Source organism: Falco naumanni, chromosome 5 (genome assembly GCF_017639655.2).
Source record: "Falco naumanni isolate bFalNau1 chromosome 5, bFalNau1.pat, whole genome shotgun sequence".
Classification (NCBI taxonomy): Eukaryota; Metazoa; Chordata; class Aves; order Falconiformes; family Falconidae; genus Falco; species Falco naumanni.
Window position 1 is genome coordinate 29,132,605 of NC_054058.1, and position 27,927 is coordinate 29,160,531.

Below are 27,927 nucleotides of genomic sequence, written 5' to 3' on the forward strand. Positions count from 1 at the left end.
CAGTTGCCTTTTGCAGTTGTCTTCTGTGATGATCCATCAGAGAAAACAGTCATTGGGGGTGTTGGCCAAAAGATCTGTCCTCATCCTCTGTTTTGCAGGCCTGTGCTCTTTGGGACTGTGTGTTCCACAGGTGCCATCCTTACTGCTGATTGTCTTGGGGTTTTTTTATGTAGTTTGTAGAAGTACCTAAAAGACCTGATGTGATCTAAGTATAAACCTATGTTGTGATGCATTGATGTTGTTAATTCACCCAACAGCCTGATTCAGAAGTGGCTAATGCCGGCATGAAACTTGAAGCGTACTTTGAAGAACTTCTAAGCAACCTTTATCCTGAAAGAAAGTTCCCCGTACAACCCAACTGCCAGAGTGAAAAAGATAATCCAGAACTTACTGATGATTCAGATGATGACTTTGTACAACCCCGGAAAAAACGTCTCAAAGGAGAAGAACGTCAGTTGCTTAAATGAACTGCATGTGTTACTACAGAACATTTTTTAAAAACTAAGAGTATTTATCACTGTTAATTGTGAAAAGGGGAAAAAATAATGACTGCTTTGACTTCTAGGTTTGTGGATATTTACTAGACTTTCTACCCCTTATCTGAAACACAAATTTAATGGAGACCAAGGCAGGTGGAGAGCTTCTCTGAAGTTCCAAACTTTCATCGTACTTCTGAACAGCACAGAAATTGCCATTTGCGTGGGGTGACAGCTGTTTAACTTTACTTTGAGGAAGAAAAGAAGTTTGTATAGAATTGAACTTCAAAACATTACATGGGTTCAACATGTGGCTTTCTGAGTTTGAAGAAAATGTGACCGCACCAGACTTTTAATTTTACCAAAGGCATGTGGCTGGCCATAATTTGATTTCTTTGTACTGTATTTAACACAAGCCATGAAAACAGATGGTGTAATATTATTGTCCTGTAATACTGACTGGTACAATGAAAGTGCAGTTGCCCCCAAAGAAGTTATTGGTAATTTCAAAATGTAAGGGAGAGTGTATTAAAAATAACTTAAAAAAAAAGAAAAGAAAAGAAAAAAGAAAGGAATTTCTTTGAGAGTTTTTAATGGAGGAAGTAAAGGACAGAATACTTTGGTTTGTGCCATTTTTCTCACCACCACCAGCAAGGAACAATGGTATTCTTGTACTATTTCCTTTAAGAGGTGTCTTAAGTTTAATGTACCTCTATTTAATGAAGTTGATGGCAAAGTCTCGAGGGCAAAAACATTTGCTTGCAGCTATCAGTCAGTCTTTGTGTATGTTTAGAGAAAGGAAAAAAAGCATCCTTTCCATCCACAAGCTCTTGTTTTTTCAAATTGTTAAATAGGTCATTGCCAGAATGTAACCAGCATAGTTATTCACTTGGAAGTACATGAGTTTGAAGAGGAGGAGAAAAAAGAAAGATACTGCTTTTCAACCCTTCGTCTGTCCCTGTTAAAATCACCAGAAGGTGAGGGAAAATTACCTTTTATGTTTTTTTTTCTCTCCCTACTTTCCAGAAGCATTGACAACAATATAGATGGTTGTATCTGCCCTCAGAGAGCACAGTTAGAGAAGTACTTGTGTGTGGTTGCTTCAGCTGTTGGTTTATACCCTTCATTTACATAATCTTAAATGAATACTGAGTTTTGGGGAGAGCAGGCAGTCTTTGGATTAATTGAGCTCTGATTGTGCCAGAATTTTGCAGATGGAATTGTGAAGACACAAGCCTGCTTTTGACTTAGCACTTTTGACATAGCACTGATGTGGTGCTGTGGATAGATCATTGAAGAGACTAGGTACAAGTGCTGCTTGTGCCTCCCTGCTGTGTACATATGCACTCAGAAAAAGCCCCTTTTTTTTTTTGCCTTTCACCAGATGAGATACTATCCACCTGCCTTTGTCATAGGGTGGCACTGCGCACTGAAATGTAGCGGACACTTCAAAAGAACACTCAGTTGTGTCTGCAGCAGGCCTTTGATGTGACTTTTGAATGCCATGATCATGTGGCTGATTTTTAAGCTGTCCAGAGTAATAATTTCTTTTCTTATTTTTCTTCTTTTTTTTTTTCTTATGGAGTGGGGGTGGGGGGTTGGGAGGGCATAGTGGAAAGTTTTGTGGAAAGTTTTTATTACCTCAAGAAAGTTGCTTGTAGCAGGAGTTTTACCATCCCAGAGCACCAGAAAAAAAAGGAAGAGAGATGAAGCAGCAGAAGAGGGTGGTGAGGGAGACCATTCTAACAAAACAGGTGTGATCAATACACGCTACAGTAGCACAGATTTAAGAAATAAGAAGCACGGCCATTGCGACATTTGAAGTCTTAAACGTCTAGGAATGCCTAGGAGTCCTAGATACCCTGTCACCAACTTAACAGTGCTTCCAGAGGAAGGTGCTGTGTGTTTCTCTGTACTGTAAGTTGCAAGCACAGATTTTTTAGGAGGCTTAGTGCATTTAGAGGTGAAGTTAGACACCTATACAGCTTCACAGTCAAGTTGTTCTCCCAGTGGAAAAATACTGGGGACAGGAGTGGAGATGTACTCTTGCAGTTCAGTTACTTACCTGTCTGCTGTAAACTGTTTGTTTAAAAATGTCTGTTTAAATAATCCGCTGGAAAAGTTTGACTCAACTTCTCATTTTGTGGTCCTGAATATCATCCTAAAAATCATCAGAAATTGTCACTGCAATGAATTTTGAGATGTTAAAATTAACTACTTTAATGGAGATGGTGTACACACAAATAGTTGAGGAATGCTATTTTGTTTTTAAAGGAAAGTACTATATTCTTTCAAACTGCTATGGCAAAGACCATATCTACGTTGTGTATTTCCCCCCCTTTGCCTCAATCCACTGTTTGGATGGTGGTGGCTGTTTTCCTGTTTGTGTGTACTACTAGTAGTAGTCTTCATCTCACTTCACGAGACATGTAGAAAGCATCTATTAATTGAATCATAAGAAAAGGAAAGTCCTTGAGAAATTTACCATTTCCCTATATAAATCATAGCTCTTACACTGTTCAGTTGCAATTTTTAATAATGGAAATGGTATGGAGAAGCAATCAACATCAAATGCAGCTGACAGGAAATGACAGATTCCAAAGGTTTATTTTTCTTTCCTACCCAATCCAACATCAAACACTTGCTTTCATTTTACTTGCTAAAAAGGGGAAAGAAAAAAAAACACACATAAAATTAATAACATGCACATGAAAAACAACAGAAATGGATACAGGGGAAAATAGTATGCATTGGATATGTCCAAAAGGTCTCGCCTCCAATAGGCAATCCCTGTGACTCTGAGAGTAGACTAATGCTGTCTTAATAAACTGAAACAAGAGCAGATATCCTTTTAAAATGTCATTGTCTAGCTTTCACAAAAAGTTACTTACATATTTCTTTTTATTTAGTTGGTTCATATAGACCTAGTTTTAAAGAACACATCTATTGCCTGGAGCCTTAGGACTAAATATTGCCATGTTAAAAGAACTCTTACATCATGTATGTAAATTCTTGTATGGGTTGAATGACTGTACCGTGTGAGACCCTTGGACAATACGTTCAACAGTTTTTGCTGCAGTTTTTTTATTTTTCCATCCTTTGGACTTCTGCATGTAAAGGAGAGCAGCTGGAGCTTATAATGCTTGTTTGTAGCAGGGAGGATAATAATGCTGTCGAGTTAAGTCCCCAGGAAAAGGGGAGATCCCATTAAGGAATCATTACACTCCCCTTTCTCTCGACCATTGTTAGCCAAAATTAATCCAACTGGAGTTGAAACAAAACTTTCCTTTTATGTCTAAAGCAGTTTTAATGAAGTGTTTTGCTTAGTAATTACTGTAAATTCAACCATTTGAAGGCCTAAGTGGTGCTCTGCCCTCTGTGCATGGGGTTGAATTTCACTCACAAGGAAAGAATAAGTTGCCTTGTCCATTTCCTTACTTAAACTTTGATTATTCCACCCCCGTCTTTTATGAAATACCATATACACATTTTAAATGACATAAAAACATAAACGATAAGCATTTCTAAAAGACAACAATTTAAAGAAGCAGGCAATTATTAATATGTTCCTTTACTGAAACCCTAAGTTTAACTGCCCCATGCACCTTGGGGAAACCTTAGAAGATGTGACCCAATGAAGTGTGTTAACTGTGCATGTGTGTGTGTGTGTATATATATGTAATATGTGTGCTTGTATAGATGCTTTTTTGAAAGTCTGGTTCTGAAGGCCACATAAAACAGTTTGATCAAACATCTGTCTTGCTCTAGGCTGCTAAAGAATGTGGATTATCTAGCCCATGGTCTTCTGCTTTGTACAGGTAAGGCTGCAGAACAACAGGCAGTGCGATGTGGACAGGCTGCGTGCATAACGTGAAAATTTCCCTGCTGGTATATCTGAATCTAGAATCACAGAACTGCTCACCACCTCCTGTAATTAAAGTAGTGCAGCTTGTCTGTGGGAGACTGACTGGATTTAAACTTTCCCCCTTAATCTTTGTGCTTAGTGTTTTGCCTGATTGCTTTATAGGAAATGGTAGCCACAGAGGCTTAGCTAAGGAACGGATGCAGCTGGGGCTTTTGTCTTGAATGTGATGGAGAAATGGCTTTAGTAGTTTAAGGTCTTGTATGTACCTGCTGTCCTCTCCCTGCAGCACGGGCAGACCACAATGTGTGCCTGCAAAGCAGCAGCTCCAGGTCAGGACGGGGGATATTAGCAAAGGGGCTTTCATGAGCTGAAGCTTAGCACGCTCGCATGGGGTAGCTGGGGCTAGGGCGGGCGTTCTGGTTTGTTCTGATACGAGAAATGAGCTGGGTCACTGGGATAACAGCGCTTTAAGCTGCTGCAACAGCACGTTCCTGTGCTTGCCTGTCAGGCCTTATTCTGGCTTATGAACCCTCGGGAGAGGTTGGTTTGGATTCTGGCTGAGTTATCATCTACTAGTTTCTAAACAGCGTTTTGATACACAGGAGCTCCTGGAGGGGTAATACCAACCTGCAGTGCCCTGCCCTTGGTCTCGATGGGCAGCGTGAACGCTGAGATCGCACAGACAATGCACACAGAGGAGAAAAGGCACAGGGCCCCAATGAAAGAAGCACTCATAAGAACCTGCAAGCAAAAGAACAGTTCAAACATCAGTTCAGTGGCATGGGGGAGGCTGGCAGTTAACGGGGAAATAAAATGCTCAAAGGGTCACAAACACCTGAGAGTCTTGACAATAGAAAAACAATGTCTTGTCAATTCTAAGAGCTTTCAGAAAATAACAAATACAAGCAAGCTCAGCTTTGGGATTAAATTTATGCAGAGCTACATCTGGCAAAGACTGCTAAGTACTCTGTACCAAGTTGGGAGGGGGAAGTTGATTGTGTCCCCCCCCCTGTTTTTTTGGTGAACTTCAGGGGTACATCTCTGTGTATTTGATAGCAATGATCAGCACATTGTTCAACAGTATCAAGCGTGTTCTTACTTGTGATATAAATGGGGCCACCATAGCTCCAACACGGCACAGTGACCCGCTTGTTCCCACTCCCAGTGCTCGCATCGTGGTGGGATAAACCTAAAATAGTCCAGAAAGAAATCTGATTAGTACAACAATCTATGATACTTGTCTTTATTTTTTTTTCTTTTTTCTTTCAAATTTTTCTTCAGAAAGACTCATTACATTATCAAGGGCAGCTAGCCAGTGGGATAAGACATGAATAGAAACAAAGGCTTCTTTTTGTCTCATTTGTGCCATTAAAATCTGCCAATTTTTACCCCAAATAAAGTTTTAGGGCAAGTCAATCAAAGCTGGTTGGGACTCCCCTGCTGTTTGCTTACCACCCCTACTACTGCCTTCCTCCCAGCTGTGCTGAGCAGCTCACACCAAAGTCACAGAGGATGGGCTGAGTGCTAAAGGAAGAATTCAATTTATATTGACAGGCCCTGTATCTGGCAAGTAAGAATAAAGGATATTGTCTGCAGTCTTCAAGACTGCCTATTCATTTGTATCAACGGCACTCATATTTAGAAGGAGGAAAAAGGAAAACAGATCCCAGTAAGAAATCTCCAGGCTTAGAAGAATGGGTTTTGTGTATTTTCTTTTTCACATCTCCCAAATTCCTGTGCCAATAAAACACTTAAGCATGTGTTTTGCTTAACTTTAATTGTCCTGTTACTATCAGTAGATTTTAGCAAGTATACTCATGTAAGCCTTTGTTTAAATATTTTACTGGGCCAAGCCAGTGGAGGTAAGGTAATTCAAGAAGAATCCAGGCTTGCAGCCAGAAAAGGGATTTCCAAGCTTGGTTTTGATCACCGATTAAATTGTGAGTAGTATTGTTTATGATATGGCTGTTGCAGCAATGGTCTTTACATCAACAGCATCCAGTTCAGGACTATTAAAACACGTGGATTTATTCAGGCCTAGTGCATGCTTAAATAATATAGTGTACTATTAAAAGAAGTATCAGGCCAATACAGGGAGCTACTTCTGTTTGCTTTTTATCACTACTCAAATCTTCAAGGCAATACCATTAACTTCACACAATTGTTTAAAGAAAGAACAACCAAAACCCCCAGCAATGCATACTTAACCCACAGAATTCATGGGTCCAAAGCTGTATGAAGGACAAGCGCTCTGAAGGATTAAAAAACTATTTGCAGACAGAGCACATCAATTTCTATTAAGTAAGTAAAAAAAATTATATATAACCACATATACTACCTCATACTACTACATCAGTCCCTTAAGTGCTGGAAAAGGTTCATTTCAGTGGTAGCCTATTTTCTAACTGCAGAGGTTGGGGAGAGGGAAGATTGTGGGTTTTATAAGATGGTGGTACACAGCATCCTCAAAGCCAACATTTTGTAGTATCTGACCAACAGGTGGCTCAGCAGGACATTCCTCTTCCACCTGCTCTTGACATCTCCAACTAGTTTTCTAATTCCTTCTCTGACCTTGCATATAAAACCGTGGCCAGGAAGCCAAAGCTACTTAGTTCAAGAAAGGTGAACTAGTCAATAAATATGGCAGCATTCCTTGGCAAATGACCTTTCATGCCCCAGAGCAGCTTAACATACTTTCAGGAGGACTCACCTCTGCTGTGTAAATGTAGATGGTGTTGAAGTTTGCTGAAACCAAGGCGCGCAGCATGAAGAGAAACCCAGTCACGCCTGTGCTGGAGAGAAAACCATGTGGAGCAAAGGGTTAGTATCACTGAATGGTGATCAGCAGAGTGGCAACCTAGTACGCGCCCTATGCTAAGGCTTTACCAGCTTAATATAAGGGAAAATATAAAGAAAGGTTCATTGCTGACAAGTCTTCCCTTAGTTCGTTGGCAAGGCACGTTTGACTACAATCTATCGGACGTTAGGTTTCCTCCGGGCCACTGAAGGGGGAACGATCTGTATGGGACTGTAGTGGCTCAGCTCGTGCCCTCAGCATTGCAGTCGTCTGACTCCCAGCCTAGCCCTCGCTTTCGGTTCCTCTATAAATCCATTGCAAGCACATATGATGGCCAGGCTCAGTTTCAGGGAAAACTGCAAATAATAATAGCAGTACAGAGGCCAGTGCCTTACTGAATAACTGTAAGCTTCCTTAATTCAGTTTAACGACTGTTTGCAGCCTCCCACTCCAGCAGCCAAGCACGGCAGCCAGCCTCTGGGACCAGCGGCCCACAGGGCAGGCAGCAGGGCGTACACGGCTGGCCAGCAGCAGTCAGGCTACCAGACAGTTTAGAGGAAACTTCAACTTGAAGCCATTCCGATTTTCAGGAACCATTAAGCTCTGCCAGCTTGAGAGGGGTCTGTCATACCCCTCTCGACACTCAGGGCAACCTTTCTCTTGGTGCCTTGAACTCCTTTTGAAGTGCCCAACTCTACAAGTTAGAGGCGATATACGTAACATTGCCAAAAAACAAAACAACAACAAAAAAAACGAGGGGGGGGGGTGGGGAAGCAAAGGAAAAATATGTTGTTTTTCTGGTGGATCTTATTCACATGATTTTTAATTTTCTAGGCTGTGCTAGAAAGCAGCTTGTTGTATGCTTCAGGGAAGCCATGTGGGCTCAGTAACACAAGTGAGCCCCTCTGCACCCTGCTGCACCATGGCACCTCCTCCCGCTGCTTTCCCAGGAAGAGGAGGGAACCAGTCAGAGGGTTTTTTTCAGATGTAAAAGAATTACTGGCCTGACTGGTGACATGAGAATACCATAGGTACTGCCCTCAGCATTACATGCCCCCCAACAAGACCTACATACTGATCCAGACTACCTTGAGGTGCAGATGTTGAGGAGTAGAAAGAATAGGGCTGTACATCCCATGGTGATACACAGGCTCAGTCGTCTTCCGAGGAAATTGATGCCAAGAACATTCAAAGGATTTACTGGAGATGAAAAGGAAAACCATAAAATGTTAGCTGACCTAACTGCCATGGTTGTCTGTCTTGATAGACCTTACAAAGCATGCCTAGAAATTACCTCTCTGCATTCCCAGCACCAGCCCAATGCTCTATAAAATGGACAAACACTGTAATTCTCTTCCTATACCCAAATCCTGTAGTTTTCCCCATGCCCCTTTTCAGTTTGTCCTTCCCCTCAGAGGATGGAGCCTGTCCTTTGCTGAACTTGCCCTGCTGTACTAGGGCAGGACACTAATGCCTGTCCTGAGCCACACGAAGAAGGCACCCACTGGGTGAGCACCGCAGACCTGGGTGGGTTTGGCCCCTCTGGCCACAGCCCAGCCAAATCCTAGGGCCCCGGCATGCCCCACTGAGTTCCCCCATGAGCTGGGAGGCACCTGGGGGTTTGCTGGGCTGGTCCCAGCCTGGCTGCACCTGCAGGACCCAACACCCGGTTGCTTTATAGCTCAGTTGCCAAGACATGAACCAGGGCGAACATCCACCTCACTGCGGCAATACGAGACATGCACAGAGCGCCGGGCTCTTTCAGCGTGCCATGTGGGTGCCTGTGGGCCATCCTGCCGTGCCCCAGCACTCCCGGGCAGGCTGCACCAGGAAGCATTTTGGTTTGCTGTGGGTTCCCTGGGCGCTGAGCTGTCCTTTGCTGTAGTGCTCAGCACAGGACCTGCTCCTGAGGCCACCACCTCTTGGAAAACAGGGCACTTGGGTGGTGCATTCAATTACATCAATCTATTTGCAGTCCTTGGTTATTTCTGACTTCAAAACCTGCGTGTCTGGGGATTTGGGAAGCTGACTTGGTTTCACTGTTAGGAGAAATTTCCCCTGGAGTTTAACCAAGACTGTTGGTACATACTAACTGCAGAGGAGGTCTGTGGCCCTGCTGTTGGAAGGACCCGTGCTGAAGGAAGGTCTCTGATGCGTCTGAATTATTTACCTGGGGAGCAACGCCCTCCCTTGCCCCTTGCCACCAGCTAATGGCCTGTGTCCCAGACCGTCATCTGAAGAGCTTGTGCCTGGCAGTTGACAGCAATGCTGAGGACATTTCGACCCCTGGCACATCACTAAGTGTACGCACAGCTAAAAGCTTTGCAGTGAGTATTGGCTGGCTGTAAGAAGGGAATGGCAGGGCAGGGAGGGGAGAAGAGGTTACGTGCGATCTCTCCAACTGTGCTGATGATCATGGTCTGGTAGGCGGCTGGCCCAAACAAGTGGCAATGGCAGGGGCTGTGGCTCTCAGGGTCATCACCAGAGTCCTGCAGCTGTGGTGCAGTGGAGCCACAGACGAGGTCCCGCTCCAGTAACTCAGCGCTGGCCAAGATGACGCCGTAATATGCGAAAGCTATGCCAAGCCTGCGGGTGGGAACACTGCAGTGAGCAGCAGCAATGACAGGGAAGGTGAGGAAAATGAAATACAGCAGGTTTTGGGTGCACTGGGACCCCTGCTGCACACACCAGCTCTGTGTGATGGACCACCTTAGCTGGATCCCAGCAGTGACTCAGGTACCCACCAGGTCACTCCACCCATGGCACACCACCACCACCTACACCCATGCACTGCTCTTCCCTGGGGGACTCCATTCCAGCTCATAGTTTATCTTTGTATTGGGTTTGCATGGAAGGTTTTTGGCAGAGGGGCTACAGGGGTGACTTCTGTGAGAAGCTGCAAGAAGCTTCTTCTGTGTCTGATGGAGCCAATGCCAGCCAGCTCCAAGACCATCAGTGATGGTGGCAGTGCTTCTGGGATAACATATTTAAGAAGGGGAAAAAGTTGCTGCACAAAAGAAAGGAGTGAGACTATGCGAGAGCAACAGCATTGTAGACACCAAGGACTAAGGAAGGGCAGGAGGTGCTCCAGGCATTGGGGCAGAGCTTTCCCTGCAGCCCGTGGTGAAGCCCACGGTGAGGCAGCTGTGCCCCTGCAGCCCATGGAGGACCCCACACCAGAGCAGGTGGATGCCCAAAGGAGGCTGTGACCCCATGGGAAGACCACACTGGAGCAGGCTCCTGGCAGGACCTGTGTCCCCGTGGAGAGAGAAGCCCAGGTTAGAGCAGGTTTGCTGGCAGGACTTGTGACCCCACGGGGGACCCACGCTGGAGCAGTGTGTGGAGAGCTGCAGCCTGTGGGAAAGAATCACGCTGGAGAAGTTCATGGAGAGCTGTCTCCTGCAGGAGGGACCTCACGCTAGAGCAGGGGAAGAGTGTGAGGCATTCTCCCCCTGAGGAAGAGGGAGCAGCAGAAACGACGTGTGATGAACCAACCACAACCCCCATTCCCTGTCCCCCTGTGCTGCTGGCAGGGTGGAGGTAGAGAAAATCAGGAGTAAAACTAAGCCCAGGAAAAAGGGGGGTGAGGGGGTGGGGAAGGTGTTTGTAAGATTTGGTTTTATTTCTCGTTATCCTACTCTGATTTGATTGGTAATAAATTGATTTTTCCCCAAGTCAAGTCTCGTTTGCCTGAGTCGGTAATTGGTGAGTGATTCCTCCCTGCCCTTAACCCACGAGCCTTTACTTATATTTTCTCTCCCCTGTCCAGCTGAGGAGGGCAGTGACAGAGCAGCTTTGGTGGGCACCTGGCACCCAGCCAGGGCCAACCCACCACCACCTTTTTGCTTGCCCCTTAGTGCTGTTTCTTGCTCTGCAGCAGGTGACAGGCTGTGGTCACGCTGGGGAGAGCTTGCCCCTTCGGTCCCTTCCCTCACACAGGGCTGTTAACAGAGACATTTCCAAACCACCCCTTTCCCAGGGGTTCAGGGAGTCTCAGTGTCAGGCCCCGATGCTTGCAGCTCACATGAAGCAACTGTCCAGGGTTTTTTTAGTCCTTATCCTTTCTGCCCAGGGATTTTCAAAAGTTTTCATTAACTGGCTGGAGAGGCTCCCATCACACCCTGGCTGGCTGTCAAGAACACAGCATTGGTGATGGCAGCCTGGCTATGTCATTATCAAGTAATTCAGCATATGCCTAATCATAAGCAGGCCGAGAAGTAATTTTCACTTTTTTATCCCCTGGCAGTTTCAGAAATGAGCAGCAGAATTTGGGCTAGGAAACAAGCTGCCCGGGGAGGTGGGGATGCTTGGGACATGGGAGGTGGGAATGCAAACCCAAGAACAGGCCAGTAACTCCTGGGAGGACTAGGAGAGAAAGGAGGATAAAAAAAATAAGATATTTCATAACACACAAGTTGAGGGGAAAAACCATAAAAAATTCAAGGCCTGACTTAGCAACATTTTGGGTCAATGAGTTCCCACGGACCCATTATTTATACATTTCCACTCCAGACAGCAAAGCCAATGAAACATATATTACCCTTGCATACAGCAACCAGGAACATTGCATATGAAACCCATCTCTCTTCAATCTTAATTTTCTCCAGCCAGCAGCACTGCTAACAGTTAACGAGTTTCTGTTGAAGCCCTATTTCACTGATGCATTGGCTGGCAGGCAAAGGTGGTGCACTTGTCCTCCTCTTGGGAAGAACAAGTTTACACCAAGAAGGGAATTGGAGCTGCGAGCACATCACTGGTGCATGCTGCAGGCAGGCACGGGCATTCTGCAGCCCTCACCTGGCCCCCACCCCACCTCCCCTGAGCCACCCTGCCCTGAGGAAGGACTTACGGTGTCCTGCACCATCCTGGCTGTCCAGCCCTTTTCTGCCTACATTGACACTGACTGACATAGGGTCTGTGGTCAGGACAAACCTAAAGATCACAACAGCCCAACCCATGCCCACGTAGTCCCCCTCCAGCTGCCAGGGATCTTCAGCTGCCTCCTGAGGCAGAAGTGTGCCCTGTAGTAGCAGAGTCAATGGGAGACTTCTGCTCCCTGCACACGTTCAACTGAGAGAATGAGATGACAAGCAAGATAAAAAACAAAAAGACTTTTTTTACCATATGATCCATATCTGCAAAGTGGTTCTGAGGTATTTGGGGTGGATGAGGTCCTTGAATCTTCCTCTTCTTTCCTGCAAATAGTTTGATAGAAATAGAATTTTTTAAAAAAGTATCATTTATATAAGGGTGAGCGTTCTGCAGTAGCAGCTGGCACCCCAGGCCCCCAATGGCAGAGACAGACTGACAGATGATGCAACACAGCACTCCATCCGCCTTCGGGAGAGGAAAGCCACTCTTCCCAAAGGATGCCCACGAGAGGATGTGGTGCAAAGGAAGAAGAGAACACCCTGAGCACTCCTGGCCTGCACAGGACCCCCTCAGCTCCCAGCAGACTGGCCCCAGCATGACCATCACAGTGCTGGAGGGTCCCTGTTTGCTGCTGGGGGGTCAGCACTGCTGGGGCTGCTGGCAGCTCCCGCTGCCCCACGAGCAGGGGAGAGGTGCCCAGCATCCACTGCTCTGCCTGTGGGAGTCAGTTTGTGGCCACATCTTGCTGAGAGGCCTGAAACGCCAGTGAGCAGAGACGAGCAGGCACTGCAGGGCCCTGCCTGCCCTGCTGCCCCTGAGAGCCAGCAGCTGCCCCAGCATCCCGCCAGCAAGGGGAGATGAGTTCATAGGGATGGTTTGGGTTGCCTTTACTTTTATTTTCCTCATCATTGGTTAAGCCTGAGAGGGTGCACAACTAACTAAAACCCTTCCCACAGCCAATGCGGGTCCATTACATAAATTCAATGAAACTACAGGGAAGCTTTAATCCTAACTAATTCCAATACAATAGCACCATCTTGCATGAATTGCCAAGGACAATGCTTGGTGCCTGTGGGATTGAATAAGCAGCAAAGAGGTCCAGGAAAGGGGCTTAAAAGAGCTGGATAATAATTTTGAGGCCCTGGACAACAGTGTTGTTCAGTCTTCCTCTCTTGGGGGTCAAAAAAGCCACCTTAACAAGTCCTCCCACCCTGCCGTCAGCATGGCCCGGACTGGGGGTAAAAGGGAGAAGCCTGGGGGGGGGGGATGTGTGTGTGTGTCCTGGTCCCCTGCCCCTCTCCTGCCCCACCTGCAACACTCACACATGCTTTTGGGCATTTTGGTCCAGTAGCAACCAACTCCTGAGCTGCTCAGCTGCTTACAGGTGGAAATGGTGGTAGCTGTGAAATGGCCTCTCCTGCCTTGACCTTCTTCTGCTGGTCTGTGGCTCCACTCTCAGGGACCTGAGGTGCTGGGACCTAGCAGACAAGCCCAGCCAGGGGCTGGGAGAAGCCTCTGGGAGCGGTGGGTTGACTTCATGGCAGGGACCCTTGCAGCCTGATGGGTCACATACCTGAGAGGGACCCTGAGGAGCAAGTCCCAGGTCTTACAGCACAGGGGACACCCCTTGGGGGTGGATGGGCAATAAGGAAGAACATGCTTTTCTGGGAGCACTTTTTGTGGTAAAGGAAGCAAATATTTTCTCAGCACATTATTTTTCTGAGCAAACACAAAGAATGTGAAAAAAAAGCAGAAAACTCAATTCCATTTTGAGGTCCAAGATTACTGTCTTTCCAAAAGAAAAAAATATATCTTTATCATCACATTCAGTAGCTGGAAATAGTTTGGAAAGAAACCAGGCAAGGAGGGGGAGAGAGACAGAACAAGACGTGCTTGGCAGTCCCGCTCCTTCCCCAAACCCCAGATGCCAGCAGCCCCGCCTGGGACGGAGGGGCCAGGCAGCGCCATGGGCTTGGCTTACCTTGGCGGGCTCCCTCAGCTCCCCCTCGGGCATCACTGCCCCGTTGGTCTTGGCTATCCTCTGCAGTGTGGCCAGGGCAGCTGCCACATTTCCTGTGGACACGTTGTACCGCGCCGACTCTGGGATGAACTGAAAGCAGAAAGCCTTTCTGTGCCTCTCTGTCCATGCAACCCTATGCAACAGCTTCCCATCACACCGAGGAGCCCGGCCAGGTTAGCACGGGGCACTGCCTGAGCTGCAGCAGCCTTTTGCCTGTTCCCCTCCCCAGCCATGCCCTGGGACATTCCTGCGTGTCCCAGCTCCCCACACCCCATGCTGGGGGGACTCACCCTGCCCAACAAACCCATTTCTTGGTACAGATCCCAGGGGTCTGCTGCTGAGCCATCTGTGGCAAGTGGTTGTGAGACTTGGAAGCCAAAGATACAGGTTTAACAAAAACAAGCCTTAACTGAAATTCTAAAATGGGATTGGGGCACGTGGCACTCACTCAAGCAAAAGCCTTGGAAGAATCAACAAGGCCATTAAAGAAAAGGAAGAAATGTATGAAATGTAGGAACTAAATCACTCATCACTATCATTTGCAACATTCAACCACACCTGGTGTTCTTTTAAAATAAAATGCCTTTTTATTAAAAGGTGGCTCTATCAAATTACAAACAATTAAATCTGTATCATCGAAATATGAATTTAAGACTTGCTTTCTAAAGGCATGTATGCTGACTGTGTCTTTTTTTACTTCTGGACTAAAAGCTTTTGCTACCTATTTTTTTTCCTGGCAAAAATAATCAGGGAAACCAAACATCAAAGTTATGCGAGTGAACATTCACAGCAAACTTGCATTTGACTGCCCAGGTAACACCCCAGGTGGACTCGTGCATTTGTCCAGCTGCAGGAAGGGCATTAACATCTGCACGGCTTGCACCAGCCACAGCTTAGCACTGCAGTGCCCACGAACACTGTAAGTAGGGATTTTCCACATCACTCTCCACAAATAAGACAGTCGTCATGTCCAAGGCTGATACTTCTTAAGCATGAGTAAACCTGGGGAAGCCAGGGTTGACCCTGACACCCATTTGCCCTGTCAGCACTTCAGGGAAGGCTTCTTTCCTCAGTCCTAGCAAATGTAAAATCTGAAGAGGGTGCGCTATGGCTAGAACCAGTCTGGAGATATTATTTGTGAGTTTTTGCACACCCTGCCTAGCCCATCTTCCTCTCAATGCCTGGCCCATCACCACAGTCCCCTGGGTACCGCTGGCAGCCTGAACACTGGAGTCTGGGGTGCTGGAGGGCTACAGTGGGGCAGCAAAGCCAGCGGCTTTGCAAAGCGAAGTAAAGCCAAGCCGCCTCCTGCAGGGTGACATCTTCCCACCAGCTGGCCTGCAGCTCCCCCCAGGCCATCAGGACCTTCCCAAGCCCCCTGGGTGAGAGGGCTGTGGTTAGTGAAAGGAGGACACAAAGACTACCCCAGGCTTGCAGGGGGTGGAGGGTGATGCCTTTTGGTGCCTGGGGAGACGCCACGTTGGTGGCAGTGCAGCAGGGAGCAAGGAGAGGAGCTCTTCTTACCTTGAACACCAGTATGAGAAGAATTCCGGGGATGGACGCAGTTCTGATCAGCCACCGCCAGCCGATGGTTGGGTTCACCACCGATGCCAGGCCAATGTTTAACAAGGATCCTGCCAACCAAAACACCTTTCCAAGAAAAAGGAAGTGGTTAAAACATGAACGCATGACAACATTTTTTTTTTCTTTTCTTCCCTTCCACTCTAGTTCCATGGATAAGTGGGGATCTGTGCTGGAGAGCACTGTGGTTCAAACTGAGCCATCCTTATGGTGGTCAATCTGAGAAGCTGAGCTTGGGTTGAAGGAAAGAGGGAAAGACAGACGAGGATATGGGAGAGGATTGGCTGAAGACAGTCTTAATCAGCTTCAGATGAAAATAGGTAACTAGCTGTGGCTACCATTGTAATTAAAGCCACTTCTTTTGTCCTTCCAGTCACTTCTCTGCCAATGTTCACACTCATGAATTTTCCTCTTGCCTAAAACTCTGTAGGGAAGCAGCAGATTTACAAGCACTGAAGGCAAAACCAAGCCAGATTTCCACTGCAAGAAGTTGGTGGGTCTCCAGCGGACTCAACGCCAATTTATACCAACAGAGAATCAGGCCCCCGATCTGCAAGTCCATTCCTCCCTGAAGTTCACTTGTTGCCATCAGGAGATGTGCCCCTTTCTGGGGGACCACCCAAGGAAGCTCAGCCAACACAAAGCACAAACAAATACATAAAAGCCACAGAAAATTCATGAATAATCTGCAGGCAGAAATAACAAATGTCTGGGGAGAAATACAAGGCTGGTTTTCTTTATAAACCTTTGTGTTTCTGACAACACTTTGGTAACAAAGCCCTGGGATCAAACAGGCAATATTACTTTTTATTAAAAAGTAGTATTTTATTTTTATTAAAAAACAAATTAACCCTGCCACTAAGACCATTTACAAACACTTTTGGTTCAACAGTCAGATGAATTAATGTGCTCAATGAGACCTCCACAGATCATTTGCACATGAAGCAAGTGCCCATTGCAGAGATCTGGAGCAAGCAACAACCAGAGTCACGCTTGCTGTGGTTTTTGCCCAGCAAGCAGGCACAACCCTCCCAGCACGTCTCAGGCTGAGTTTGGGGCTATCATGCTAGCCCTATCCTGCTCGAAGCCCCGAGCCAGCCCTGAGCAGGGACAGGGAGAGGCACAGATTATAACCTCATCTGGGAGTCCCCTCATTAACCATTTGTTCTCACCAGGGGTCCAAAGAGAGGAGGGAATGAGCCCAGGGCTGGAGGAGGCTGGAGGTGCCGTTAGCTCCAGTGCCTGCCGGCCCATCAGCACTGGCCCCGCTAAAGTGGGTATCACCGTTATTGATACAGCAACTGAGAGACTGGGTGTCAGCCATCACTCAAATTCCCCATGCAACGTTTGGAACATCCAATTATTTGAGGAGATATCACCTCTTTTCTAAAGACGGCTGCCTGTGCACATCTTTAATAATGCAGATTACTTGCTCAGACCCAGACAGGTGTGAATAGTCTGGGAGAAAGACTGATGTGCTGGAGACCCAGCTTCCAGACAGCAGTGGGGCAAATCTCCTGGGACTTGGGACTAAAAGAAACAGTAACGTGTCACTCTTACCTGAGATAAGGGTAACATGTATCCTCGGTATTTGTTGGGCAAAAATTCTGTTTTTATGATAAGCCTAGCAAAAAAGGGGAAAAAATGCAGAAATACAGCAACAATTAGAATTTCCATACTCATCAAGTAGCAGTTCAGCTCAGCTCAGTCGGTGCTGGATGTCGCTGCCTGTAGACCACCCGCCTGCCACCACCGAGCACCCAGCGACAGGGGATCCCTGCTCAACACACTTCCCACTCGGGCAGGCACCAAACCACCTGCAAGGGAGATGCACAGCATGAATCCCATCCAGGCCATGGCTGTGGGACACAGGCAGGTAAACACTGCAGTCCATGCACCAGGAAACCTATGGAAAGGTCTTTTGAGGTGATTGAGGTGTCAGCACTGGCATAGGGCATGTTTGTAGAAATGAACAATTTTTAGTGATTTTTTTTCATTAAACAGTCTGCTCCATTTTTTGTCAAATGATTGGATAGCCCCTGGGGGAGGGCATGGCACTGGCATCTCTCAAGCTCCCAGGTGTGAATTGTACTTCCTTGGCAAGAAAGAAAGAGGGGTGGGGAGAGGCCCATGTTGGCTCCTGCTATCTCAGCTATTGAAGTGTTTTATAAATGCAATTTCCCTCCATCCTCATTAGACTCATTAGCAAACACCATGCCCAGGGAATGACCCACACACACACGAGGCAAGCAACACCAGGAGCTCAGCAGATGCGTGACCCTGGCACAGGGTGCCTTCTCCTCCCAATGGCATCTGTCTCCCTCCTGTCCTTCACTCCAGCAAAGGGCTCTTGGGTCAGTGCAACTGGTTTGAGGCTTTCCTGTGTGGGCAGCAACCAGGTTTCAAGAACAATGGAAGCTGCTGAAACGTTGCATTTGTTTCCCTGAGAGGGTCAAAAGAAATAACTTATTTTGCCAGGCTCCTAGTGAAGTGATTGTTAACGCTGTGAATTTCTCCTCCCCCTGCTCCACGTCTCCCTTTCCACTGCAACAGAGCAAAAAGTTTCATTTAAACGGGAACATTCTACATCAGTTCAAGAAGAATTTGCTACCTAAGCAGAATTGTTGTGACTTTTTTACGAGGAAGCAGCCTTTGCTCATCTGTTACCTGTCTAATTGCTTTTATAATATATGTGCTTAATAATCCCTCTGTCACCTGCTTAACATAAACCAGCTGCCCCCTCTGTTCCAGGGGCTGGGGGTCCTTGGGAACTGCAATTTAGGTTGATTGACCAGGATTCAGTGAAATTACAGAACAACATGTTGTTGTAAGGTGATGTGGGAACCCGCTCTCCTTTCCACTTCCAGCCCCCACAGAGGCCCCTTCCCTGCCGCCTCCCTTGGGTGGCAGCACAGCCACAGCTTATCAGGCTCAGCACAAGGGGAACCTCCACCACGGCCAGCCAAAATGAGCTGAAGGGCCTTTCTCGCTGTAACCCCCGCCACGGTGCCCGTGGGTGCCTCCGTTAACCTCCCAGTGAAGGCTGGCTCGCACCACAGGGCACGGCCTTACCCTTGCGCATGGCCCGACACGCCACCTCCTACCATGGCCCGCAGGAACACGAACCAGATGTAGGATGGGGCAAACGAGGTCAGCAAGGAGAAGTAGGCTGCCCAGAGGAATGAAAGCAGCAGAATCTGCAATGGGGGAAAAAGCAGGGTATTCAAACCAGTGGCTCAGCCAGGTGCAAGGCTCCTGTGGGGCTCAGGAAGGGGACCTGCAGCCCCCCAGCGCTCACTCACCTTCCAGCGGCCATACCTGTCGGCCAGGAGTCCGAGCACTATGCTGAAGACCATGTAGCCAAAAAACACCACCTAAGGGGAATTGAAATGCAGCTGTGGAGGGCCCACAGCTGGTTCTGCCCACAGCAGAACTGGGCAGCTCTGCTCTTTGAACTGCGGGTGGGCTGAATCTCTCTAAACAGCAGGATGAAGTGCAGTGCCCAGAACCATGAGTGAGGTGTCTTGCAGGGGTCGTCTTCCTCCACGTAGACACACACTGCTTCAACCCTCAAAGCTTGGGGTTGGATGGCAAGGACTTAAAATAAAAATATGGAAGTGGGGGCTTGTTTTGGCATTACAGTTCTGGGCACGGACCACATGCTCATGTCAGCTCGCTTTCTAGGTTTCTGTCCCTGGTACTGTCCTTGTCCCTGAGAGGAGGGACAAATCCCTGAGAATTTATTTGGTCCACTGGGAAATGTACTTTACAAAGCCTGAGGCAGTGCCCCTGACAATGACCACATGGTGGATGACCTGCATGAGGGGGGAAGGCAAGTCACTCACCGTTGTCACTAAAGCCACCTGCCAGTCTTGAAGCTGCCACTCACATCGGATGAGAGGGGACACAACAGCTATTAGCATGATCTCCATGGCTTCAGCCACCTTTGGGAACGAATGTGCACATTAGCAAAAAGGGAAGCCACAAGAAGTCCACAGAGAAAAGTCCCTCAGTCCTACCAAGCCTGCAGCTGTGGCAGTCCCACCATACCAAAACAGCCCTGTGAAGCCATGGTGCCTCCATAGTGGTCTGAGCCTGTGCCTGATCTGGAAGTTGTGAGCACTTGGAAGCAGGGAGAGGAAGTGAGAAAGGTGGCCCTTGAGAGCAGGTATCTAGGAAGGCTGGAAAGACTCAGCCTTTGCAGAAGAGAATCTTACCCAGCTGTGTTAGTGGAAGATCTTTAACTATATTTGGAAACCAAGCTGCTTGGTTAGGTACCTGGCTGTGATTTCAGGCATCTGACATGAAGATGACCTCTCAAAACTGCCTTTATTAAAAACTTCATTGCTGCATTTGTTTGCCCCAAAAGCCAGCCTCAGTTAAGAAATGAACCTATCATTTACACATAGCTGGAGGCTTTTACATCCCAGCTGCAGTGATGCTCATGCACATGTCTCCATTGCGTCTTTACCTCAGCCTGGCCTCAGTCTTTTGACCCAGTTCCCACACCAGATGCACCATTAACCCAAGACCCTGGCAGTTAGGAAATTTTTCAGGTAGCCGAAGGTGAGAGGATGGCAGCCCTTCTGTGCCAGATTGCACAGGGTTTGGGTGCCCTGGGGATGGCATAAGAAGTGCTGTCAGGAGGCTGAATGTAACTCTCAGGCACTACTGAAGACATGCCTTCAGCGCTGCCTGGTGGGACAGGGCTTCAAGGCAGGGGTCAGGCCAGGGTGCTCTGGGCCAGCCTGCTCAGCTTTGCCCTGAAATAGGTCTGATATCAATTGTGGCTGATACCTATTTTGGCCGAAGATGAAACAGCAGAAATTCTGCTTGAGGAGGTATGTATATGCAAAAAAATATGGACTGCAATATGTGCTCATGGTGCTTATGGTTGTTACCGCACAGTAATAAGGAAAATGAGAAGAGGGGTTTTTTGGGCCGGTGCAGATAGCTGCAGACACCTACCCCCGTGCTGCCCATGATCAGAAAAAGCATAATGTGGAACCTCCCAAACCCAATGGTTTCCACAGCTTCTTCCACTGTAAATGTCTTCTGCCCTGAACACCAAAGAAAAACAAAACATGTCAGCAGTCAAATATTACCCCCTCTTTATTAAATGTCAAAGATTTTCATGCTACTGTGGGACTGCACCAGGAAATAAGCTGGAAACATCTACCAGTGTGTGTCCACTAACCAGCCCCTGGGCACGCCGGTGGCTGGGCATGTCAGAGGTTGCTGAAGCAGCAGCCAGTGGGGAAGAGAGCAGGCTGGGCATGGAGGAAGGGCAGCCTTGTACTGAGCTACCCCTGCTGCCTTAGAAACCCATGGCTTGGACTGCATCTGGGCAACGGTCTGCTCCTTTCCCTTGCCCAAACTGCTGTGAGGCTCAGTCCCTTTGCATCCCTGGAGTGCAGGTTCGCTCCCAGTGTGAGCTGGGGGCTGCCCCAGCCCCAGGCCCTGCAAGGAGAGCACAGCCAGGAGCTCTGGGCTCAGTTTCACCTCCTAAGCCTTTATTCCTGAACTTCCCCACCCCCACCCCATTTCAGAAACAAGCAAAGCACCTCAAGATCAGGGCTAGGACAGTTTTATAAACAGACCTGGCAGAAAGCTTCTAGTATGTGTACACTTTCAAACTCTTAATTAGGTAAAGCCAGAGCTGCATAAATTTTTATGTCAGGCCCAACTAAGTCAGCTCAAACCTCTCAACATTACCTCTGAAATGGAACAGAACTTACTCAGAATTTCAGGAGAAAATTTCTTTTTTTTTTTTTTCAAATGTAGGCTTTTTTTTTTTTTTGCTTTTCTACAAAGTTTTTCACTTTCAAATGCTTTTGAAATAGAAAATGCATCCAAATTAAAAAAAGTCATTGAATTGCCAATATAATAAACTGTTCACACAAAGCAGAGACCTGAGAAAAAACAACTCAGATGGCTCTTCCCACTACCATAGGTAGCAGCCACCAGCCTGGTAGCTGCAATGGGAGAGGAGCAGTTTGAAGCTGACACTTCTGACTCCATGGACCAAGGTGTTAGGTAGCTGGAGTGGGGACCCTCCCTCTACCTCAGCTAAATGAGGACCCAGTTTTCTAGTCCCACCAATATAAACCCACCTTTTGGAGTTTCTTGTCTCTCCATGTGGATTTCCTCCAAGCCAATAACATTTTCTGCCTCTTTCATTGCAGCAGCCATCTCAGCTCCTGCTGGGGTCCACACTTACGTTGAGCAAGGCTGGGATTTACCTGTGAAACCTCTGGACAGTCACAAAGGCATCTAGGCAATAAGCCCATAAAGCAACTTCCCATGCTGGAGTGGAAAGATTCAGATATGCTTAAACACGAGTTTGTTTCAGGCAGCTACTGGACCATGTCGTCGTCCGTAGAGGTTTTGGTGAAAAATACATAGAAACTTCACAAGTTAATTTAGTTGATCTGACACAGAGGTCAGTCATCACATTGCACTGGCAGCTTTTATAGACAGTGCATGGACTGCCTTGCAAAAGACTTGAAACCCACTGACACAAGACTGTGTGATGACTTCCCTAGCCTGGGGGTGAGTGAAATGCAGAGGCAACCAAAAGATGCTCCATCTCCATGACATGACTGGCAGCAGGTTGCTCTTGTTGGAGGCAGAAATTACTACCCCTTGGAAACTGGGGCTGAGTGGGTGGCAGAGGTGCCACACTCTGTAATTGCTCAGCGTTAAGGGAGCATCCACTGAGGCAGAGCCAGCAGGTAGGAGCAGCTGTGCTGAGGAACATGGTGGCCCCAGCCTGCTCCCCTAACCCAGGCTGCCCTGGGATGGCATGGCTAGCAAGAGGCAAGCATCAAACTCCTCCTCACCCATCCTGCACCCTGCCAGCATAGCGCTTCCCACCACACACCTGATCCTCTGCCTCACCCCCCACTGTGTTGATCCCCATCCTCTCAGGTCAGCAAGAAACACAGCCAAGCATTCTGGATTGCAACAGGGGAGAAATGGCTTCTTCCACCTCTGTTTCTGGTTTCCAGCATTAGATCCCTTGGCCTGATTACAGATACTTTTCCTGGTCAGAAAAGCTCATCTTAATCCCAGGGCAGGAAATAAGCACACTGCTTGCCTTAAACCACAAGATTTCCTGCAGAGTACATGCTCTGGGATGGAGGGCTCAACCCATCTCCAATGTGGTGACACTCTGTCCTTTGATCACCTCCCTTCAGGGCTGCTGGACTTGGCCCAGGCATCATTCATGGCCACTCAGCAGTGACTAGGGAGCCTGCAATAGGGTGAGAGTTTGAAGGAATTAATGACCAAGAGCATCTAATGAAAGATACAGAATCCCAGCTGGGATAGAATGCAGCACAAACACAGAAAGCGTGGAGTTACAGTAGCCCCAGGCTGGATACCCTGGAAGTGTTATACTGAGGTACAGTTATAAGGAGGTCATGAAATGCTAATGGCAGATTAGTTGGCCAGGTCACGTACACAGACCTTACTGTTACAGATCATTACAGTCCAGCATCCAAGAGGACGCGTAGGATATTGCTTACAACTGTCTCTCAACAGTGTCCTTGGAGACAGCAATAGCTGCCAGCAGCACACAGTTCCATGAGCTAACCATGGTGGCCACCAGCTGGGGACCATTTCCAAGTGCAACCGGCTCAGGATTGAGCAAGCAACAAAACAAGGTGCTTGGAAGAGCCTACGATAAGAGGTAATGCTCTACTGTGTGGCTGAATCGCACAGGACTTTGCAGTAACAATATCTAGGGACTATTTTTCTCCCTTTCTGTCCCCTTATGATTAGGGACCTGCAAACACATTCTGCCCTAAGCTGGTGCTTCACACCTGTGTCCAGTTAAACAGCTGCTCTTGTCCTAAGCCTGTGGTGGGCACAGCCCAGGGCACTGGCAGGCTGGGCTGGGGCATGCCCAGGATCAACCCCTGGGCTCTTTGCCCACCCATCCTGATGCTGGGATACTCTGCAAATTTTTGCTGAGAGGCACTAGAGCATTTCACACTGGAGCTCACCCACCCTGGGCCACATGCCACCATTCTGGGAAGTGCTGCAGCCCTTCCAGAAAAGGGGACGAAACCCCAGTCCCTGGCATTGCTGTGCAGAAACTCCAGTGAGGCTCAGGTGCCCAAGCAGAAGGGTGCAGTGCCACTTCTGCCACCCCACAGCAGCCAAAACAACCCCAGAGGTGTCAGGATGGTGGACAGCACCTATGGGAGACCCAAACTGCTCTCAAACAGCAGCTGGTGAGCAGGCTTTTACCTTCTCTAGCATTGCAAGTAACACCAGAAATCTGTGCAGGCACCTGCACCTCCCTCTGTTTAGTATTGGGACGGCTGGAGCAAAATTCACTCATCCATAAGCAGACAAGAAGCTACTCTTCAGGTAAGTCCCTGGCACTGTACTCTCTGCTCTGACATTTATGTTCAAGAGGGAGAGATTTAGATACAACACTTCAGTAAACCTCCTAATGATTCCTGCCAAATCCAGGGTTTGCTCATCCCAAACCTCTGCAGCCCTGTTTGCCTTGATGGAGCAGGTGTGCCTATCACCCTCTTCAGGAGTCATAGGTTTCCCAGTATTTGTAAATCCCACTGAAAATACTAAATTCCAATTACATGAGTTAAAAGAACAACAGTGACAAAGTTGCTGCTGGCAAGGAAAATAGTGATCCTCTGTCTGAAGGCAGCAACCAAGACTGCAGTGAAACTGCTGCTGGGACCCAGCAGAAGGATGCTGTGACCCCACACTGGAAGGCTGCCAGGCCACCAAGGGCACACCACACTCAGTGCTTTGCATGTGACCAGCTGGGAATCTTGTCAGCAAAGTCAGAGAGCTTCTGCATGTCACATATGAATGATTAGATAGTCCCACTATTAAACCAAGTCTTGATTAATTTTTTTTTTTTTTTTTGAGTGAAGGTTTCTTACCTCTGCAGTGTCTCAGGCACAGAGGAGCAGACCTTTCTTCTTTTCTGATTGATTCTTTTCCTTCTGTTATTTTCTTCTTACAGTGTTGACAGTGCTGCGTGTTTGGGATCCAGCTTCTGGGAGCCAGGTTTCCTCTTTGCTGGTCACAGGCGGGTCCCTCTCCACGCGCCTCTACCCACAGAAGTGCGTGCTGCAAGCAGGGTGCTCCAGTGCTGACCCCACCCCTGTGCTGGTCTCACAGCACCTACAGGTCCTCCACAAGGCCTGCCCACCACGGGTGATGGTGTTTGCTCAGCACTTCTTGTGGGGACAGCCCCAGGGAGACAGAGGGAGGGTGCTGGGGAGACATTCCTATTGCAACACCAGTAAGATTTTAGCTGGCAGGTTTCAGGGGCAGGTCCCGCAGCACCGATGCCCGTGTAAGGCACCTTTGCCATCCCCTGCAAAGCCATGAGCAGTGCCTGGGTGCTGCAGCCACCAGCTCCCCTTAGGTCAGATGAAGCCAACTCAGGTGACAGCACCACAAAAAACACGAGCCCTGTTTATCTGCTTCATCCTTGTAGATTTCCTGACCAAGTAACCAAACTGCGGGAAGCATTCCCAGCTGAACTGCCACCGTGGATCCTGACCTTACTGTGTAGTGAATCTCAGCACTACAGGTTGTGTTGGCCAGTGAATCTGAGCTACCACAGGTATGTGCTTTTGCCTAGGAGTGCATATGTCAACCTTCAATACTGAAGTGTATTGGCATCAGTGAAGGCCAGCAAAGATGCCACGATGGTTTTTTTTCTATCTCTCACGAGGGTTCACAAAATCCCTGCTTCGAAATACATACACTGAGCCAGCAGCAATGCTGCAATAGTTTTATCAAAACATGTAACTCCCATGCCAAATCTCATGCTTCCAAGCATCAGGAAGACATTTGCTACCAGCCAGCATATGCTATTTCACAGCATTATTTTACATCTTCTTCTTAATAATATCTAGCATTCAGCTACAGCTGTTACTGGCATCTGCTGAAAGAGATGCATGACCCAGGCTACCAGATCCATACCATTATGTTGTCATTGCAAAAACTCAGACAGCATGCATGCAATCACAGAAGGGTGCAGATATTTCAGCATTCCAGCTTCCCAGCACAGAAGGGGAAAAATGACCAAAATACCAGCAAAATTCTCGGCCACAGAGATGTGCTTTCAGGCCCAGGTGTTTGGGATTGAACAAAGCCTGTTACAAAGTCTAGGTCTATTACTTTTCTTTTAACTACCTCATGATATTTAGTTATTTGTTACAGAAATGCAAAGACTGTTTAGACTGAAGCATGAATGGAAATGTCAACATACAGAACTTCCAGGAGAAACAAAAGAGTTAGGGCAAGAAGAAAGATCTCCATGCTGGCCAAGGACACGATGGAGAGCCATCATATGAGTAAACACTGAGAAGGTGCTGTTTGTTGCAGAAGCCAGAGGCCAGGCTCCAAGAAACTGTTGACTCCTGAAGTTTATGAAAGCTCAGTCCAAAAGCCACTTCATTATCACCAGTACAGAGGACCTAAGAGGCTGGACAAAAACTTGATATCCAGCTTTCCTCATCCTCCAGGTCACCAAAGTCATCCTGGTGGGATTGGCCTGGCCACACACAGCGATATAGCAACACTGTAGCAGATATATAGCAACAATGTAGCAGAAACATCCCACAATATAGCAACACTGTAGCAGATATGCAGCCACAATATAGCAACACTGTAGCAGCAATATAGCAACAGTGTAGCAAAAATACAGCCACAATATGGCAACAGTGTAGCATAAATAAAGCCACAATATAGCAACACTGTAGCAGCAATATAGCAACAGTGTAGCAAAAATACAGCCACAATATGGCAACAGTGTAGCAGACATAGACACAATATAGCAACACTGTAGCATAAATAAAGCCACAATATAGCAACACTGTAGCATAAATAAAGCCACAATATAGCAACACTGTAGCATAAATAAAGCCACAATATAGCAACACTGTAGCATAAATAAAGCCACAATATAGCAACTGGCTACACACAGCAATAGCTCTGGTAAGGAGGAATAAAAAAGCCAGGGGAGAATGACTGTGACTGAAACCAGTTTGATTTTTATCACTTTTCCTTCCTACATGGTCATTCATTGAGGTTTTTTGTATTAATTTCCTGCAAAATGAAATAACTCATGTCACCATCTCTCAGCAACAAACACCTTCCTAGCAATGGGATGAGCTTTGGATCCAGAAGCAGCCATTCCTCCCTAGGCCCCCACCCCGAGTCCACCCTGGAGAGGCAAGCTGAGGTCCTGACTTGGGAAGAGTTCCGTCAGGTAATTACAAGTCACTCCTCCAGCAATGGGCAAAGTTCAGATAAAGACACCGGGGTCTTGTACCAAGGTCTATGAGGCTATAGCAGTGGTGTCTGCTGGATCTTACCACATCTGGTGGCCACATTCCCAGAACCAGCTAGAAGACGTGGTCCCATTCAGCTTGGCAGCTGTGCAGGTGAACAGGCAGGCACTGCTCTGCTCCACAAACCCCCTCATCTTCTGCAGGCAAGCCTTTTAAAAACAAGACACTCTCTGGAACGTTTCTGGGTTTTTAAAGAAGTCTTAAAAATAACCCAGATGAAAGCCAGGGCTCTCCTCGAAGTGTATAAGGACAACTCTGCCTCTCAGCAATATTTAATCTGAATACCCCGTGATTATAAATGGGCTTGGTCCTCTTGCAGAGTGGGGAAGTGCCATCCCTCTATGACAAATGCTCGAGTGAGCCACAGCTCTGCTGCGTTATTCACTTGTGCACAGAAAGGGAAAGCTGAACACAGAATTAAGCCAAATGTTTGAATCACCATTCAGTACAGTAAACAAGAGACCATCTTGTCACCTGCAGTATTCACAGGATTACTTGTTTTTCCTGCTTAAAATGGAAACCTCAGACAAAAAGCAAAACACCAAGAGGAAGCTCTAAAAGGAACACATATTCTGTTTCAGGTAATCTCCTTCTCAGTTACGTTGCAATCACATGGAAGGGTGCAATGAATATAAGTGTTTGTGTAGAAAATCTGCCCACTGTTTCATAAAGCAAATTGTTTTCTCTGCGTTTGGTAATGCATGAAACTAGTTTGGCCTTTCCTGTTTCAAGACAGCTTTTCTCCTGAATAGGAATACAACAAAATAGGCTGGAAGGAGGAAATGAAGGTGATGTGCTTACACTGAGCAACAGTGACACCAACTGCATTCATGTCTATGTGGGTTTTGCCTGTACCACAGGTTACCCATGCCCAAAGAACCAGTGACATGAGGCCACGTGTGGGTCATGGACACTCTCCTATTCCCATCTCTTCTCACCTCCAGCTGCTGCTTCAAAACCCAGGC

General features: G+C 47.3%; 2 protein-coding genes across 6 annotated transcripts in view; one reads left to right on the forward strand and one right to left on the reverse strand.

Moving 5' to 3' along the window:
* Nucleotides 1-2,597, forward strand: part of TRIM24 (tripartite motif containing 24) — a 64,050-nt gene extending 61,453 nt beyond the window's left edge. Inside the window, 1 exon segment of the mRNA XM_040594040.1 lies at nt 258-2,597. Coding sequence (XP_040449974.1) covers nt 258-467 — 210 coding nt within the window. The 3' untranslated portion in view covers nt 468-2,597.
* SVOPL (SVOP like) lies at nt 2,054-26,393 on the reverse strand. Of its 5 annotated transcripts, none has more exons than XM_040594045.1 (16): nt 24,536-26,393; nt 21,725-21,853; nt 20,580-20,671; nt 19,457-19,555; nt 18,914-18,985; nt 18,684-18,808; nt 17,172-17,235; nt 15,555-15,680; nt 13,992-14,120; nt 12,260-12,333; nt 9,525-9,724; nt 8,227-8,338; nt 7,052-7,128; nt 5,441-5,530; nt 4,969-5,082; nt 2,054-3,135 (listed from the first exon to the last, which is right to left on the reverse strand). In XM_040594045.1, exons 2-16 carry the CDS (start codon nt 21,801-21,803, stop codon nt 3,110-3,112), a joined length of 1,479 nt encoding a protein of 492 aa, XP_040449979.1. In that variant the 5' UTR covers nt 21,804-21,853; nt 24,536-26,393; the 3' UTR covers nt 2,054-3,109. The 5 variants fall into 5 exon arrangements, with proteins under 5 accessions (XP_040449979.1, XP_040449980.1, XP_040449977.1 ...); XM_040594046.1 differs by having other exon boundaries at nt 7,052-7,133; nt 24,536-26,392; XM_040594043.1 differs by lacking the exon at nt 2,054-3,135 and having other exon boundaries at nt 4,296-5,082; nt 21,725-21,811; nt 24,536-26,385.
* Between the last annotated feature and the right edge of the window lie 1,534 nt (nt 26,394-27,927).

What these genes read in the sequence shown, in the direction of transcription:
- SVOPL (XM_040594043.1), bottom strand. Translation starts at nt 21,803, where the DNA reads ATGGCTGCTGCAATGAAAGAGGCAGAAAATGTTATTGGCTTGGAGGAA. An exon ending in GAGACAAGAAACTCCAAAAG is followed by an intron (nt 20,672 to 21,724) that starts GTGGGTTTATAT and finishes TTTGGTGTTCAG; the next exon opens with GGCAGAAGACATTTACAGTG. An exon ending in ACAGGTATGGCCGCTGGAAG is followed by an intron (nt 18,809 to 18,913) that starts GTGAGTGAGCGC and finishes CCCCCATTGCAG; the next exon opens with ATTCTGCTGCTTTCATTCCT.